This window comes from Protopterus annectens, chromosome 9.part0 (genome assembly GCF_019279795.1).
Source record: "Protopterus annectens isolate FY-2018-M chromosome 9.part0, PAN1.0, whole genome shotgun sequence".
In the NCBI taxonomy this organism is placed as follows: domain Eukaryota; kingdom Metazoa; phylum Chordata; order Ceratodontiformes; family Protopteridae; genus Protopterus; species Protopterus annectens.
In genome coordinates this window covers 1,781,122,408-1,781,141,580 of record NC_056743.1, presented here as the reverse complement: position 1 = coordinate 1,781,141,580, position 19,173 = coordinate 1,781,122,408, and the positions used below count along the sequence as shown (strand labels likewise).

The following is a 19,173-nucleotide window of genomic DNA, read 5'->3' as shown; positions in this document are numbered from 1 at the left end:
AAATCTGAACAGTTAAGACATATGAGCCACACATTTTTCATGTGGGGGTATATATGAGGCCATTTATGTTTATGAGGAGCAGGGTGTGCAGTCATATCAACTGTTTCAGTAAGGCAAGAATCGGACTAGTGATCAGCACTATAGCAGGGAAATTAACATCTACTTAGGATGTCTGTATGCACAAAAAAGAATAACATTTTGCTTTTTTTCAAAGCATTGCGGAATTGTTGTGGAAAAACAATGTGGATAACAGGTGGGAAGAAAATCTTGCCAGTTAAATAACAGTAACTATACCAGATCAGGGTATAGCCTACCAGTAAGATATGCAGATAGGTTTCAAGCTGGTGGAAGGAGACATTTTATAAGTAATCTAAGTGTACTATAAGAAGCTTTCTAGAGCAAGAAGTCTAGCTTTCTAAGAACACGACTACAGTATTATTTTCACTCTAGTAAAACCAGCTGGGTTAATTGGCAGAGGAGTATGTAATGCAAACAGACGTGATCAAAGGATTTCTTCTTCATCTGGGAAGGAAAATAGTATGTTAGAGCAGGGAGGGAGCTGTTGCTAAGAGTGGGCGGAGCATGCCTTTGTTGCTATAGAGAAGTAATAGCCCACTTGTATTGCATCTTGCTGATTGGGAAGAGTAAGAAGGTTACACAGGGTGAAGATGGATCCTCAAGTGAACTATGCTGTGAGAGGGAGACAAAAGAAGGTAGCAGCTACACGGCAGCGGCAGATAGAATGTGGACGTGCTCACAGCAAGGTAGTAGCCGAGAGCAGGAACATAAGCTATTTCATCTGAACTGTATGTGGATATATTTAACCTTCTTTGGTTACAGCTGAAAAGGACACATAATATCTTCAGCTCCACTCAGGAATAAACTGCATCCAATCAATGTGTAAGAACCATTTTGAATTTTAATGCATGCATTTTTGCTTTGCAGGAACTATGGCTCACTGTCATAGCATTGTTTGTTTGTGTATAGACAGTTTCTGGACAGTTTCATGGGCTGAGTAATAGACATCCACAGCACTCTTTCTTGTCACTGCTGCCGAGCAGCAGAAAGCAGAAGTAGGGCAATGTTTGGATATCTGTGGATCATTCTTCGTATGAGGGCAGTCATTTCATATTAGTTTACTTTGCTGTCTCCTTGCACAGTTTCTGTTCTGGAGATTTTTTCATGAAATTCCCAGATCTGTTTATCTTTCCACAGAATGTTCAGTCTGTCTAAGCAAATTTCATGAGGGCAGTGTTTGTTTAAAAGTGAGTTATTTCATTTGATATTTCATGATAAATAAATTTTCTCAGAAAACTTTCTAAACTAACCTGATGTGATGCATTTACAGTTAAGTTTCAGTGTTATCACTTTATGCTGTTTTGGTTATTTGCTGTTTAGCAGTAATCTATTTGCTCTACTGTTCTCCAAGAGTCTGAAGAAAGAATCTCATTGGATTTTTTCATGCTGTTTTCTATTAGGGCACAGCTACAGAGCTTACAAATACTCTATTGGGACTTGTATACAATTTTATATTCTTAGTGTGTATGCCCATAGGTGTTTAAGCAAGAATGTATGATTCCATATACTTCTGCTCTTCCCCTTCGCATGTGTCTAAACGGGTTCACTACAAAATTTCGAAATTCCAAAATTTTGAGTTTCAGAATATCGAGTTCAGAATCTCGAGATCTTGGAATCTCGAAATTGTGAACCCCCCCCCCAAACACCACCCAACACACTAAAACATGTGTATGCAGGGGGGCAAGCCACCCCCCACCCCCACACCCCCCACAACTTAAATATACCAAACCAAGATCGCACTACAGCGAGAACAAGGGAAATCTCCCGGTCTATGCTGTATGTCGATCTCCGTTCAGGATTTCAAAGCTTTGAAACTTCAAACATATGATTTTCGATCATATGAAATTAGAAGTTTTGAGCTTCGAAATTCTGAACGGAACCCTTCTAAACATGTCCATATCCTTTTTTATTTGTTTATGCATGTATATTTATGTACCCGGGAAATTGTGTGTGTGTGTGTGTGTGTGTGTGTGTGTGTGTGTGTGTGTGTGTGTGTGTGTCTGTGTGTCTGTGTGTGTATGCGCACACTGTAAATGGTACTGTGACACAGTGTTTAGAGATGCTGCCCCTCAGCACTTGTTTTGCCAGTTCTGTTGCTGCTGGGGTGCCTTTTGTGTTAGGTCTGCTAATCTTTCCTGTGTTTATGTGAGTTTTTACCTGCTTTAGTTGAAGTGGCAGTCTTTTAAACTTTGTGTAACCATGTATGCCATGTGTGTGTTGTATGTGTCCTGTGATGGAGTTGGCACCCCATTAAAGAAGAATTGCTCTGCCTTGTAGCCACTGACTGCCAAGATGGGCTCTGGCTCACCCATAATCCTGCATCAGATTAAATGGGTTAACAGTGAATTAATGAATCTGTAAATTATAACTTTTTGTAATTGTTATGAAACCACAGGAAGATTGGATTCACATTTGTTGTAATGCAAGTCAAACTTGAGAAAGTCAGATTAAATTAATTAATCAGTATCGCCATATGCTAAGGTGGTAGATTGTAAAAAGCTAATTATGTAAAGTAAGCACAGATTAAATGTAAGATAAACCATTTTCTAAATATTTACTGGCAGTCTTTACAGCATTAACAAAAGCATCTGCAGAACGGCTGTATTAAGTAGGATCAGTTTTTTTTGCCATACCTAAAGAGAGAGAGTCATTTCTGACATGCTTAAAAAGTTCCTTAAGCAAACAAAAAAGGTTTTGTTTTAGTAAAAGAAAAATAAAACCATTACAGACAGAAAACAAGACTAATGCTCATATCTGAAATGTACAGTATTCTGCTTTGTTTGACAGACTATGCTATTTTTAAATTATTCTAACTCATTAAATAGTTTGTAAACGGTGATATGTAGACTTCGAAAGTTTTTTACATAACTTTCCTTTAAGTTAAAGCTGAGAATTATAAACATCAGAAATATTTAATTCAAAGCAAAATACATTTTCTACAAATCTGTCAGTATTTGATGCTGAAATTTTGCTATGGTTTAGATTTGGTAGTCACCGGGGAAGAATCCTAGCACCTACAATCAGCATGCATGATCAGTAATGGAATTGCTCTAGACAGACAAATGTCTGCATTTATGTTCATGTATTTTTCCATTAAGCGTTACTGAAGTAAGCAAAATGACACCATGAATCTCTGGCTATGCTTCAATGATTGTTTTTTCTGGTTGAGCAATCAAGTTGTACTTTTCCTTCCCGGCTGTCTCTCCTGGTGCATTTTATTATTTATTTATGTATTTATTTAGTTATTTACTTGCTTACTGACAACCTCAGTGAAATGATTCCTTCTGGATTCCTTTCAGCCAAAACAGAATAGATTCCAGTAGAACAATTAGCAGGATTGCATTTATGTAGGAACAGTTCAGCAGCTTACATAATAAGCGTAGCAGATTGTCACTGATTCCACAGACAAAATGAGAACAGCAGTATAGTAGAGCAGTATGGAAAAGGTTATGTAAGCACAGAAGCAAACTGCTGTGCATAACAGGGTTACATAAAAGGGTAAAGCAATGTCAGCAATACAAGAGGCAAAGTAAGTAAAATGTCAAGAGGCAGAGCTAAGCACAGTTAAACTAAGCCTGACTACGCTCTGTCCAGATAAATTTGATAACGTTGTTTATAGTCAATGCCTTAATTGACCATTTGAGTTCTGTTCATGTATGTCTTCTATCATAGACAAGGTCTTATGATGATCACTGTTAGTTAAGATTGTAGCATTATTATTTAATGTTATCTTTCTTTTTATCATTTCTTTCTTATGGCTGCCTTTTTGTTATTAATCCACATGCAAATTTAAAATATTTATTTTCACATTGCTGGTCCCTTCTCTGAGTTTTGAACTGTTTTCATACTAAACACTCCGTTTACCATGGAGTGTGCTCATTTTGATGTTCCTGGTCATGAAATATAAATAAATGAAATCACCAGAAGATTTTGAGTATGCGGATCACTTCAACAAAACATATAAATAAGCACACATAAAACTAACAAGGCCCCAAAAGTAATCATCAGAAAGATTTTAATCAGCACTTTAATGGACAATAATGGCATGACAGACGCAGGCATTGTAGTTAGACAGCACCACAGAGCTCACCTCCTTAATAAATCAAATGGAAGACCTGTAATAGAACAGGGTGAGGGGCAGTGGGGCAAGAAAAGGCATAGTACATGGGGTTGGACTTACAAATGAGATGTCTTGCAGCAGTATGGATCCTCACTACTTGAGTTTAAAAAGTACTATCCTAAAGTTAACGACAAGAATATACAAAATGGCATCATCATGGCAAGAACATACAAAATGAAAGAAAGAGTGAGGGAGAGAGAGTGTGTGTGCAAATTTGTCAGAGGCCTTAAAGCATGGTGCAAATTAGGATGCAAAATTATGATTGGCATTTATGTTCTGCTGTCCTTCAGTGTAACCAGTAAGCTACTCCTGATTTTTTGAGATTGACACTGTATTCATATCTATAGGGAAAAATTATCACTAACATCCTGGCAAAGGGCATGAAGAGCCCTTACACTGGGTGTGGACCTGTTCTGGACTTGCAGAAATTAGCTGGTCTATTTAAACTGGATCTCAGCTACTCTTGGGAATATAAATAGTTGGACTAGGATGGCACAGTAGTTTTCAAAAAGTCCAGTAGCAGTGAGACATATAGCTGGGTCTGCTAGCTTGGTAAGTGGCATCCCAAATGCTTTTTCATTAGTATATAACCAATGTTTATAAACATTACCTGCAGGGCTTGACTGCTGACCCTTGTCAGGGGAAGGTAGCATTCTAGTCAGGTGATGAACACTCTTTGAAAGTGGCTGTTATTTGTAGGGTATGCAGTTAAGTTCAACAAATCACATGAACGTGTGTCATTGTGATACACCTAGATCCACTGGGGCACAGAATTTCCCAAGGAGCATTTTGAGTTTTCCAGGGTTACCAAAGACTGTAGCTAAACCATGTATGTAGACTTCTGAAATCACTTTGCAAATAAGAAATAGATGCTAATGCCTCTCAGCCTACAAATAGTTATTGTCATTTCAAAGCTGTGTTAAATTCGCCACCATGCCATAAGTTATGGCGTGGTAAACAAAAGTGTTCTGATTGATTTCCAAAATTACTTAAACTCTTTTCTTGATAGTTTTGATAAATGGGTATAGGGTAAAATTATTATCACATTGTCTTTCTAAGGGTGAGAAAACACTAATGGGAGGTTCTCCTATATAACAGTACTGAAAAGGATGTTTTTTTTTTCAGATTAAAGCTTTATTTGCTGTTAATTTTGAAACAGTAATGTAACAAATGAAAAATACTGCATAACATCATTGAACAGAGAAAACATTGATAAACTGTACACAGTTTAAAAGTGTAACGACAATTATCAACAAAACCATCGTCAATATTTAGTTGAGCTCACAAGAGCAGCTGGTACCAATTTTGAAAAAACTAAAAAGTGTTTCTACAAGACTAATGCATTCCTAGAAAAACTAGGCAGTTTCCCATTGAGAAAGATTAAATAAAAGTTGTTTTCCTCCAAAAGAAACGTGTATTGTTGTCTTTATTACCAAAGTAAACACCTACATTTAGAAAAAGGTAATATTTGTTCCTACATCATTTCAAGCCAGGAATTACACATAAATAAAAATAAGCATATAGGAAAGTGTTTAACTAGTAACACAGAAAGTCATTTCCTGCATTTAATGCACATGCATTTTATATTAGCCTGGTCATGCAGTTCCATTGTTTTGTGGATTCAAGAACACATTAAGGGCATGGGTAAGAAATTTGCTAACCATGTATCACAACTTGGTCATGAAAAACATGGAAGTAATTCTCAATGGGTGAAATAATGGCCCACATTCCTAAAGAGCTACTCTCAGGGTAATTAACTTACACCAGTGTAAGTCTGCCTCGATTCTGAAAAACCTAGCCTCAGCGTAAGGACTCACTTTGTTCTAAGGCCGCTCTATAAACAGGCTTACTCTTGGGGTCAGATTCCAAAAGACCTGCTCTAAGTGTAAGTGGATTACTCCACTAAAATACATATTGTGTCATGTTTGCCCCAGTTAGGTTGACGAGCAAAGATAAATAAATATTTAGAAAAGGAGGAAGCTGATTTCATTGCAACATAAAATACTATGGTACCAGCAGATTAAATAAGAATTTCCCTTAATAGTATTTTTTGTTAACCATGCTTTTAAATGTTTTACATATTAATTGGCAAATAAAATACATGCGGAAGAATAATTAAAAATACTGGATTCATTTTTGAATGTACAGTGGTGCTGAAAATGTAAAGCTGATGCCTTAATTGTGAATAAAGGTTTCATGCAGCTCCTATAAGTCTGGTTTTCATTTTTCAAACTTTTTGTAAACCAGACAGCAGTCTTGCTGTCACCATAATACTACACTAATAGAATAAGGATACACAAATTCAGTCAAAAGGGGTCTCTGAAACTGCATACCTGAAACAAGGAAACAACCTTTCTTTCATCTACAAAAAAATGTCTTTGATGAAACGCACTGGAGACAAGCTTGTAGGACTTTTTCCCCTTATGCTACCAGGTCACTAATATTTTGTCAAATGTCAATTAAATCTTAAGAAGTCTAAATAAGATTACATCCATTACTCATTTTAAATTTACACCCATCTCTTATGTACATCCCGTTGCTATTTCACATATGTCGATCATATTTTTATTCATGTTAGCCTGCTTTCTAGTTAGTTTCAAAATTTCTGCCAATGTAAATATCTTGATTATATGCTTATTGTTTTGTTATTCCAAAGCTTTTCTCAAGTTCACATGTAAGGACATTTCATGCATTTCAAAATCAGGCATCATTGACAAACTCTCCCAGCTATAAATCAACCCTTATATTGTAAGGTGGGTTGGGAACTGGCTCTCTGATAGAACCCATACAGTCAAAATATGGGAATCCACATCCAACAGCAGACCCATTACCAGTGGTGTTCCACAGGGATTGGTCCTGGAACCTCTACTGTTTGGAATCTATTTCTCCAAAGTGCAAGCTAAAACCAAGGGACTGTGGCTGACAAAGTTTGCTGATGACTGCAAACTGGGTGTGGTCATAGAATCTCCAAACAATGTTAGCATCCTTCAAGAAGGTCTTACACAAACAAATGATTGGTGCCAAAGTCATGGCCTCAAACTCAATGCAAAAAAATGTGTTATCATCCTTTTCAGCAAGAGCGATGTTGCAAATTACCACATCAATGGCAATACCATAAGTATGTATTCAGTGGTGACAGATCTGGGCATTCAGGTTGACAGCAACCTTGCATTTGATCACCATGTCTCCAGAGTGGTAAGAAGGGCATTCTGTAAGGCACACCTCATAAGTAAGGGCATTGCCTCGGGAAAAAGTGAAGTTGTCACGTCCCTGTAATCTTCACTCATTAGACCAATAATTGAGTACAATGCCCCTTTTGGTATGTACTTTTAAAAACACCTGCAGCAACTGGAGAGACCACAAGGGTTTCTCACAAAGAAAATTCAAGGTCTTCCCACTTTATTGGAAATGCTGTACATCTGCAAGTCAAATGGCACACAGGTTACTGCCTCTAAAGACCTAAACATGGTATGTGACATCAATAGAACCAGCAGGGAGAGGCAGCTTTGTCTCCCAGAAGTTACCACACCTTTGGAATAGAATCCCACTTCAAATCAAACAGAGCATCTCATTGGCCCTCTTCAAACACAATCTGGATGATTGGATGGGTAATCATAAATTCACCCTGGGGGTTTCACCAGTGTCCCTCTTGGACAGAGGCAATAGGTGTTGATCATGGTAACAAGGGTAAAATCTGGCCAGGCTTGTGAGGGCCCTCGGACCATTAGCCTAGTAATGTCCTAGGATCCTATGAAGAGTTTTGACAAAAAATATTTGACAACACAGCGCACAACAAAAGATATGTTGAAAGAGTATAAGCTGAGCTGATGAAGTTGGTGAAAATGTTTTCTTAAAACAAGTCAGGTAAGTGGAGTAAACGTAACAGCATAGGAACAACTCACTTATTCATGCTTGCACAACATAAATTATGATTTCACTCATTGATCCATTTAAACCTACCTGAATGCATGCCAAATGAACATGAAGTATAAGAAATGTGTCATATCACATTATGTCTGCATGGATCATCTGAAAATCTCTCTCTCCACATCACCACATTTTTATTTTTTTCTCTTTCGGATGATGATGCACTCACTGATACAGCAGAATGACCCTCTAATAATTCACTACCTCATCTTATCTCACTGTGACCTAATACTTATTCAATCCAGTGGAACAGTCACTGCAGCTGTCTTGCACCTCCTGTGTCTAGTCTTAGCACAGATGTCAGATGTTTTTTTTTTTTTTTTTTTTTTTTTTGTTTTTTTGTGCGATTCTTATGCTAACTTTACCAGTACTTCTACATTTGTCTTTGTCTGATATTATCTGTTGAGCAATTAGGCTGATGTAATTACAGACAGTGAGCTCTTTGTCTCATAAATATGTTTGTTGTAATGAAATTTTGTGCTAGTTTGAAGAGCAATAGTGCTAGTTTATTGAGAGATAATTGACATTTAGTGCTGCGCAACATAACATAGAGATGTACCGCACATTCACAGGAGGACTTGTCTGCATTCAGGCACTAACAGTACAAAAGTAGAGCCATGATGCATCCTAGAAACAGTGATAGGTGCTACAACATAATGTTGCTATGGTATGTCATAGTGACAACAGTATTATTCCCTTCTGTACCAATGCTATTTGTATGTTTTAAATAACAATCACAAAGAGGCACTTTCAAACCATACCTTTTGAATGATGAAGAACTTGTACGACTCAGTGGAAAACAAATCCAGGCCTCCAAACTATTATCCTGTTCACTGTCTTGGATGTATGCCTTTAGCTTCCAGTGAGTTGTATCATTTGTGTTTGTTCCAGATATTGATATGCTAAGTCTGGGATGCCAGACTGCTACTACTGTCAAACACTTTTGATTTGTATTCATATGTATGTATGTATGTATGTATTTGTGTGTGTGTGTGTGTGTGTGTGTGTGTGTGTGTGTGTGTGTGTGTGTGTGTGTGTGTGTGTGTGTGTGTGTGTGTATATATATATATATATATATATATATATATATATATATATATATATATATATATTTATCGATATATATATATATATATATATATATATATATATATATATGGATCTAGGACTTGTGCACGAATGTGCAAAGTCCTGAATCCATAATCACCAAACATATATTAATGAAAGCGCTTTCATTAATATATGTTAAAAAAAAAAAAAAAAGAAATCTACGTTTATGCAGGGGGCTTTGCCCCTCCTGTACCCCTCACACCCCCCTACTTTAATATTCTCACTCCGAGAACACACTACAGTGAGGAAAAGGGAATTTTCCCTTATCCACACCATAGTCCGGACTTGCAAACAGGCATACTTACGCGAAAGTGCTTCTTCGGTAAAAAGCACTTTTGCGCAAGTATGCCAAACCGAAATTAGTTTCGGTGATTTTGTCTTCGGGGATCTGTACTTATCCCATATATATATATATATATATATATATATATATATATATATATATATATATATATGTGTGTGTGTGTGTGTGTGTGTGTGTGTGTGTGTGTGTGTGTGTGTGTATTGAGATATATATATATGTACATGCATTTAGCCACAGGGGTGTTTGCAGCTAAGCATAGGTGCAGCAAGGACTTGGATTTTTAGTCAACTCATGCATTGTTGCTTCCATCCTCCTCTGGACTGGGGAGTAACAAGAAATATTTAACCTGTGCAGTAAACACATTTTTTTCTATGTATTGTATACAAAATATGAAATTAAAGATGCAACACATTTCCAAAATTATCACATTAGAAGAATTTAATTGGATAGCTAACATTACAAACATTTATCAGTCAGCCTGGACACTCTTGGCTTCTTTGCTGCCTTGTACCAATTTTATTTCACTTATGTGTTTTAATCTGAGCCATTCTGTGCCTTGGGTTTGGGCAAAATGTTATTCTGTGTGGAGACTTGCATGAATGGGCGTACCTTCATTGAAGGTTGTGCATCAGGGCTGGTAACTCGTCACGTAAAAATCAACTACCAATCATTAGCGGACCGGAGTTCCGCTGTGGCGACCCCTAACCGGGAAAAGACGAAAGACACAACAACATCAACAACTTTATGTATTCATAGTGACTATCGGGATGCTTTTCTCACTATTTAAATTATAATAACAAACTATAGCTGACCATTCCCTTACCAGTTTAAGAAAGAATATATGTAAATGTGTCTGTTTCATGGATGAAGTTTAACATCCATCCCTGCTTTACCACAGATATGATGTTCTATAAAAAAATCTTTCACTGTGCCACTGTACAGAAATCTGCAACCAAATTTTGCTGCCATGCATATTTGTACCTTTAAATATTTATACATTTAGTTTGTGCTGTATCTATCAAAGATGTTTTAGTCCTCATATTGTAATTGTGGTATAACCTAAGTTTATGCATATGTCTTGGCTCTGATCATGGATGAAAAGGGTCCTTGGACTAATCAATTCACCTGGTTAACAAAGGTTAATAAATAAATAAATGTCAGCCTGCTGTCTGCTCCATGTTACTTTGGCAGTTGCTCACTTAATTAGGATCTACTTTTCTAAGTCACCTTGCCCTGAAACTCGCTAATTAGTTATTCACGGAGACTTCATTTTGGAAATCTTTTCTCATCCACAGATGGAAGAACTCCATGATCAGGACTGCCAAACAAACTCTTTCACTCATCTCCAGTCTGAATTATACCTTAAGCTGTCCTTTGTTTTATTTCCTTTGTCATTTGCTCTATTTGATTCTTTTAAATCCTAACTGAAGCTTACAATACACTGTATAGTTATCAGTACTTTGTAGAACAGTGTCATGATTTTTCTGGTTTCCCTGTGCTTTTCCCTCTATTTCACTCACATAGGCATAGACGTTGCATAGTAAAACAGTCACCTTTTTTTAGTAATGAATCAACAAACAACCGAGGAATAGACAGATAAAAAACTGTTATCCCCTCCAAAAGGTGGTAGAAAATGGTACTGATAACTAGGCAGCCCTAACTATAAATGCAATTTCTTTATCTCCCCCCTCAAATGACAGCAATCAGCTCTTTAGCAGAAGATTTACCCAATCATTCCCTGTTATGATGAGATCAAGTCATGGATGGCTGCCATCCAGGCAGCCATCTGAGTTTTCTGCTTTTAGGGCCTAAATCTATGACTTGGCTGTTGACATGCATGCTCAGAATACAAAGACACTGTTCTGCTAAGCTTTCTTTCTCCAGTGTGCACCCCCCACCTACACACACACACACACACACACACACACACACACACACTCTCCTCAGAATGTCACTGCATCATCACAGCTTGGCAGAGCTAAGTGCATGTCTCAGGCTTCAAAGTGCTAGTTGGTTGTGCTGCAGAATTAACTGCTTTGCTCCCCCCACTACCACCCAGGATGTGCAAACCAGCAATGCTTAATCTTACTACCACCCTCTTAAGTTAGCTGAATCATCTCAGTTATAATTAAGCCTTTATCCATCTTTGCCATGCAGATGACTTTCTCACTCAAACATGTTGACCTGGCAATATATGGCTTTTTCCCCACCTTATGCCTTTATAAACTGATACGCATGCTATACATTCATCACATTACCTGCTAATCTGATAGTTTAATGTTTCATTCTACAGTCCTAGGGGATGAAGTCTTCATTCTCCATTTGCATACATTTTGACTCTTGAGCAAGTTAACATGCTCCCAGATCCCTCGTGGAAAAGGCAGTTTTGCCTAGTCATTTTACCAGCCTAATAGATGAATAAAAATTAATAAACACAAGGTATCTTACACGAAACATAATTTGAAAAGAAAGGTAACAGTGGATTTATATATTTCCCTATTGGTATTACAGCTGAAACAACTTTAATGTTTTTAGTTTCTGCAGAATGGCTGTTAGGTTTCTGGTTTACCTGTTACACTCCTGTAACAGCAATAAAGCAAAGTATGTGTGTGTGTCTGTGTGTATATTTTATATATATATATATATATATATATATATATATATATGTATGTATATATATATATATATATATATATATATATATATATATATATATAGGACCCATGGTAGCGACTGTTGAGAATTTGCGTTGTCCATAGCGTCGCACTAGCGAAACAAGTGCTACCATGGGTCCTGTAAGGGGGAAAATCGCTTACCTGGATTGTCGATGTTCTGAACGGTCGATGCTTTGGTGTCGATGAGGTAAGCGTCGATGTTTCAGCTGTCGACGGATTCATATGAACCCATATATATATATATATATATATATATATATATATATATATATATATATATATGTGTGTGTGTGTGTGTGTGTGTATAAAATTTGTACAGGTGGCACTAATTTTAGCTAAAAATTTTGCAGCCTCCCTCTTAAAGTTAAACATTGAGAAATTCTGAGTTAATAGTACCAGTGATTCACTGCTGCCACAATCTGGGGCATTATAATGTAAAATGTATCTTGTCAACACTTGACTGTAATGAAGACTCATACAAAAAATATTGGAAAGCAGGCTCAAACGTGTAGAATAAATAGTCTTTGTATGCCATCTAGTGGTCCTCCAATAATCTCACTGACAGTTACTTGGATTAAACATCTCTGTGCTGTGCATTCTTCATATATTTTTCTAACCTATTGGATTTAGAGTAAAAAAATGTACATTTGATTTTCCTCCATACCCTTTGACAAGTTTTCCCCTGTGCTGATATTGTAATTTAAATGTATGCATCTCAAATTTGCTTATCTCTGAGTAAAAAATATGGTCATAGCAAAGACATGTAATGAAGTAAAAATAAATCCTTCAGATCTGCAGAAGCAACAATGTTTGTCTGCCATCTAGTGGATTAGTAAACCAGCAATAACTTGCAGATACAGCTAAACATATGAAGTCTGTCTGGATTGTAGCACTGATTAGATGGATTAGTTAAAAGTGGACTGAAGAACACAAAGCATACCTCTCAACTGTCCAGATTTTTGTCTCGTATATTTGGTGCATTCCTTGTATGTTTTTTTTGTCTAGCAAATCATTTAGGAATGGAAGTTATTAAACAATGGCAGATATTTGAGTTTCAGACTTAATAACGTTAAGAAAATATATGCTAACACAAAACCTGTTATTTTAACAACTAATTTATATGAGCAACATTTAAAATCTGTCCCTGTTTTAGGACCTTTGTCACCCCCCCCCACTCCATACCCCTCAACTGTCCAGATTTTTACCTCATATTTTCAGCTGTTCCTCTTAAAATCTGTGGTTTGTAGTTTTCTGGAAAATCACTAAGGACTGAGGTGAATAAATAATGACATAGATTTGAGTTTCAGACTTCATATTCTCCAGAAAATGCATGTTAACACAAACCATGTTGTTCTATCAACTTTCTAAGTTTCTAAGAGCAATATTTAAAACCTTTCCGTATTTTTGAGCCTTTGTGCCCCCATTATTTTAAGCTTTGTCCAGAATTCTTGTGCTAAGAGGTTGAGAATTATGTCCCCCATCATTGTTGGCTTTTGTCCAGATTTCTCATGCTAAGAAGTTGAAAGGTATGGATACTTGTTTTAAACTGGTAAAATGAAAAAAGGTAGCTCATTTCATGCATGAATAGGAAAATGCAGAAATAAAAAAATCAGCATAATGGATAATTTTGCTGACTTGTATGCAGATTATGTAATGCCAATGTTATGCAAAATGTCTACAGCATCCCTTGCTTTCTGCAGATACTGTGTTAGACACTGTCAGGCATGCTTGTGTACCACCATATTTATTGTGCATTTAATCAGGTAACAAGTTTAGATCATGCTATAGTAAATGTGTGCATCTCATGAGATAAACTAAATTACATTGTGTGTGTTTGCATATGTGTGTGTGTGTGCGTGTGTGCATGTGTGTGTATGTCATACCTCTCAACCTGTTACTGCATGAAATCTGGACAAAGCCTGACATACTGGGGGGCAAAGGACCAGAAATAGGGCCAAATTTTAAATGTTGCTTTTATAAACTTAAAGTTCTGGAATAACTGGTTCTGTCTTAGCATGCATTTTTCTGAAGGATATGAAGTCTGAAACTCAAATGTATGTCACTATTTAGCAACTTCATTCCTTAGATCACCTCAATGATTTGTCATAAAACCACAGATTTTATGAGGAACATGTAAAAAATATCAGCCAAAAATCTGGACATTCTGCAAAATTCTGGACAGTTGAGAGGTGTGTGTGTGTGTGTGTGTGTGTGTGTGTGTGTGTGTGTGTGTGTGTGTGTGTGTGTGTGTGGTATGTTTCTTTCAGCCAGAATGTTTGTTTTTACAAACTTAATGCTCAGCTTCTACTAGAACAGTAAAAGAAAATGTGTTGCTTTTTGCTATTTTGGTTATACGGGTTCCAGTTATAAATATTTATTTCAAAAGCGTATCAGTGTTTTATGTCCATTTTCTTTTACATAATCCAATTTGTTATATACTTTTGTAATATGACAGGTTGTCCCCACAGACAGTAAAATACAGAGTTGGAACAAATGATTACATGCACAATGGGGTAGACTTTTTAATGCAAAACCACAAGTTCTTTCTGACAAAAACAGAAGTAGCTATAAAGGGGTAATACACACACATTTTTTTCTTTCCTACTTTCTTACCAAATTATGTTATCATGTCCACGAATAAAATACCCTAGGGAAGCCAAGAACAAATGGATGACCAGGTAGGCTGCCTTAATTAAGGTACGGTGGGATGTCGGTGAAGAAGCTAGGCTACCGGTAAAGCCTTGAGAAAGCTGTGCATACCAGAGCGCTTGTGGTTGAAGGCTGAGTAAAGCCTTTAGAAAGGCTTCGTATGCAGGTCGTAGTTCCGGCTGGTCAGGTCGCCTGGTGAGAGGAACCGCTAGTGTGGAAGCTAGAAATCAAAGATGAAACACACAGAAAAACAGGCAAAACAACATAAATGTGGCTCGGCTAAGGAGCTCTGCTGCGTGGTGGCAAAAATCAGCGTGTCGGTTCAGATTCTAGAAGGTTGCACTTTATTGAAGTAAACAGTATTACTTCAATAAAGTGCGACCTTCTAGAATCTGAACTTCGACTACGTTGATTTTTTGCCACCACAGCGAGCAGAGCTCCTTAGCCGAGCCACATTTACGTTGTTTTGCCTGTTTTTCTGTGTATTTCATTTTTGATTTCTAGCTGCCACACTAGCGGTTCCTCTCACCAGGCGACCTGACCAGCAGGAACTACAACCTGTATACAAAGCCTTTCTAAAAGCTTTACTCAGCCTTCAACCACAAGTGCTCGGGTACGCATAGCCTTTCTCAAGGCTTTACTGGTAGCCCAGCTTCTTCACCGACATCCCACCATCCCTTAATTAAGGCAGCTTACCTGGTCATCCATTTGTTCTTGGCTTCACTAGGGTATTTTATTCATGGATATTTTTCCTCCTCTGCATAGGAGCTTGAATACCCAGGTCCCACAGACAAACATTTTCCTGCTGGAAATTATGTTATCATAAAAAAATGAAAAGAATTATCCTTCCTATAGCATAAAGCTTAAGGCTTCTTAATAAACTTGTATGTATATACATGTTGAAGGTGATGTATTTATGCTTGAATGTATCAGTCACCATTTAGTGACAGTGTGTGCATGTGTTTATATATAATATAGATGTGTATGTGTGTTTGTTGTATTTTGAGATGTGCACTCTTTTACAAGCATCAAAATCTGATTTGTCTTTTGAAAGAAACCGCATTAAAATGGGGTAACTGTGCTTTTAAACTTCATTTAAAACTAAACTGTGTATGACATTTTCATTGTAAAATGCCATCTGACGTGTTTGCACCTAGAAAGCATGAGTTAAGAAATACTTGTTAATAAATATCAATTAATTTACTAAACCTTGGTACTTTGTTTATTTGCAGATAGAAGTCAGAGAGAGAGACTGTAAGGGAGATACAAGTGCATACACATCTGAAAAAGCGATCAATATGAGCATTTCTGCAGCGGAGACAGTACATGATATGCGGGATGGTATTGCAAGCCAAAGCAGCCTTCTTCAGGAGTTAGTGACCCCTTCTCAGTCCCTTGAAATGTGTAGAACAGGACTGTCTTTTACTGAAGAAGCTGTGTCGCTTCTGACAACCAATAGTATACTTGCCCGTTCACTGCTTGGCCATAACGCACTGAAGCAAAAGGAAGCTGCAGTAATTCGTAGAAAGAGAGAATTCATTCCCAGTGAGAAGAAAGATGATGGTTATTGGGACAAAAGAAAGAAGAACAATGAGGCAGCCAAAAGGTCAAGAGAGAAACGTAGACTCAATGATATGGTCCTTGAGAACAGAGTCATTTCCCTTCTAGAAGAAAATGCTAGACTCAAAGCTGAGCTCTTGGCTCTTAAATTTCGGTTTGGGCTTATCAAAGACCTTTCTGAATCCAAAGTAGTCCATCCTGTGCCACAGCCTCCAAATTTTGCACCATTACAACAGACTACTTTCCCTGGGCGAAATGAAAATGGCTTTCATCCACCACCTGTAGACAACCGAGATTTTGCCTCGAACAACAACCGTGAATTTGCTTCAAACCATCAGAACTTTGGTCGAATGACTCACACTCAGGAGCAATCTGTTCTCTCTGAAGATTCTGGATTTTCCACACCTGGAAGTTCCAGTGTTGGTAGCCCAGTTTTCTTTGATGATCGAATGAGTGACCATGGAAAATTCTCTCCACAAAATGAGGAGCATTGCTTTGAGGGACAACTGTGTACCCCCAGTGATACAGAGGAATGCAGTGGAACCACTTCATGTGAGACAACCAGATTTGGAAGGCATGATACACTGGAGGCTGTCAAAGGTTTGCCATACAAGTTGCGGTTCAAAATGGCTTCAGGAGTGGAAGAAACAGAGCCTGAGGCTGACATGAAACATCAAAAAGCTTTACAGGAAAGGCAGGCTAAACCAAATACTCCAGCCCATCATGCTAGTGACACTTTTTCTAATGGGCATTACTGCAATGCAACTGGTCAACAAGTAGCACGAGGGGTCAGTGTTGGTGTGGTACAGCCAACGTGGAGGACACAAGCAGGTTTCATGCCTGAAGAACTCAGGGGCATTGAACAGAGCAGGTACTCTGAAGATACAGCCAGATTTAGTACACAGGGCTGTACAGGCTTTACACAGACCCAAATGACACCAGTGGCACACCAGGACTCGTACTACCAATCAGAAAATGCACTGTTGAAAAATCAGCTTGCCTCTTTGTCATCTGAGGTAGCCCAGTTAAAAAAACTGTTTTCAGAACAAATTTTACACAAAGTAAATTAGTGAAAAGAAAACCTGAAGAGGCCTATGTTTCTAACATTTCCTTTTACATATTTATGTTTGGTGTTTGTTAATATCTGGTGTTATTTCCTACTGTTGTTTAAGTAATGGTGCATTTATATTTTTGGAGTTAGAAATTGGGGAAGAAAAGGTGTTGTTAAGATAATAAAAAGTTTAAAAGTAAAATTGGCCTATTTTCAGTTTTTTTTTGTAGTCAGCTTAAGTTAACATGCCATATAGCAATTCTGAGAAACCTAGGTGAACAAATTTTACTGTTTTAAATGTGTGTGTGTGTGTGTGTGTGTGTGTGTGTGTGTGTGTGTGTGTGTGTGTGTGTGTGTGTGTGTTTGCATCAGCGTTTGCATGGGATACAGCTGTTATTACAAAAATGGGGTCTGTCTGGACACAAGGGTTGTAAGACCCCAACCATTTAAAACCATTGAGTCTATGTCTATGTTGCAACATTAGTACAGAAAATACTCTGCCCTTGTTTCTGTTAAGTCTTCACTGGCCACAATAACTGTATGTGCTGCTTTGAACATCTGATTTAGTTGCTGTAAAGTCCTCCAAAAACTGAGTTATGTAGATCTTCCACTGTAATCTCAGTTAGTCTGGTTATAAAACCAAAAAATGAACTGAAAATGCATTGGTGAAACTTATCCGAAATTCAACTGTTTTTTTCTATAAGTAAGCCACTTTTCTTATATCACCTCCAATGGGTACATGTTCTTATCTCAACCTGACCCTGCATACAAAGGCCTCAGACTTATCAGTTATGTGTTGTTGCCTACATAAATGTAATTCTTTTTGCAACAGTTTTCTTAGACAGAATTTTAAATATATTAGGTTACAAGTTATCCCTTGCTTGTGTCTTTGTTCTTCTGTTCAATTTTCATACGGCTGTTAAAATGTTTTTTTACTAATTGTTTACCAGATAAGTATACCAGAAATAAGTACTGTTTCACAGCTGTGCCCAGGAGTGACTGCCTTAAGTGACCAGCGTAGAGTTGCACAATATGCAGGTGGAGATGACAGAATGAAAGTCAGATCTACAGGAAGTCAAGAGGATGCAAGTTTGCTAGTCATAAGTTTAAAACATCCGGGTTATACTTCCCGAAGATCACACGATGGAGAGGACTATATACCAGGATAATGTGCCAAACAAAAAGAAAAGAAAGATTATTAAGTCTGTTCACAGAAATCTAAAAGCCACAATGAGCCATTACACAAGATGAAAGAAGTCAAGATCAAACTCTTCTGGATGAGATTATCACAAGATCTCACTTCAAGCAGCTTAAAACAAAGCCTTGAAAAGTTGCAGTGGCCATGTTCATGTAAGTATGACCATGGGTGCACTGGCCATGTTCATGTAAGTATGACCATGGGTGCACTGGCCATGTTCAGGTAAGTATGACCATGCGTGCACTGGCCATGTTCATGTAAGTATGACCATGGGTGCACTGGCCATGTTCATGTAAGTATGACCATGGGTTCACTGGCCGTGTTCATGCAAGTATGATCATGGGATGACTACCTATGTTCAGGTAAGTATGACCATGCGTGCACTGGCCATGTTCATGTAAGTATGACCATGGGTGCACTGGCCATGTTCATGTAATATGGCCATGGGTGCACTGGCCAGGTTCATGTAAGTATGACCATGGGTGCACTGGCCATGTTCAT

General features: G+C 37.6%; 1 protein-coding gene across 3 annotated transcripts; it reads left to right on the top strand.

The window, feature by feature from the left end:
* Window positions 1-653: 653 nt before the first annotated feature.
* LOC122812258 (nuclear factor interleukin-3-regulated protein-like) lies at window positions 654-17,676 on the top strand. Of its 3 annotated transcripts, none has more exons than XM_044084647.1 (2): window positions 654-764; window positions 16,096-17,676. In XM_044084647.1, the coding sequence occupies exons 1-2, from the start codon at window positions 669-671 to the stop codon at window positions 17,491-17,493; spliced, it is 1,494 nt and encodes a 497-aa protein (XP_043940582.1). In that variant the 5' UTR covers window positions 654-668; the 3' UTR covers window positions 17,494-17,676. The 3 variants fall into 3 exon arrangements, with proteins under 3 accessions (XP_043940582.1, XP_043940584.1, XP_043940583.1); XM_044084649.1 differs by having other exon boundaries at window positions 687-900; window positions 16,100-17,676; XM_044084648.1 differs by having other exon boundaries at window positions 689-900.
* The last annotated feature ends 1,497 nt before the right edge of the window (window positions 17,677-19,173 follow it).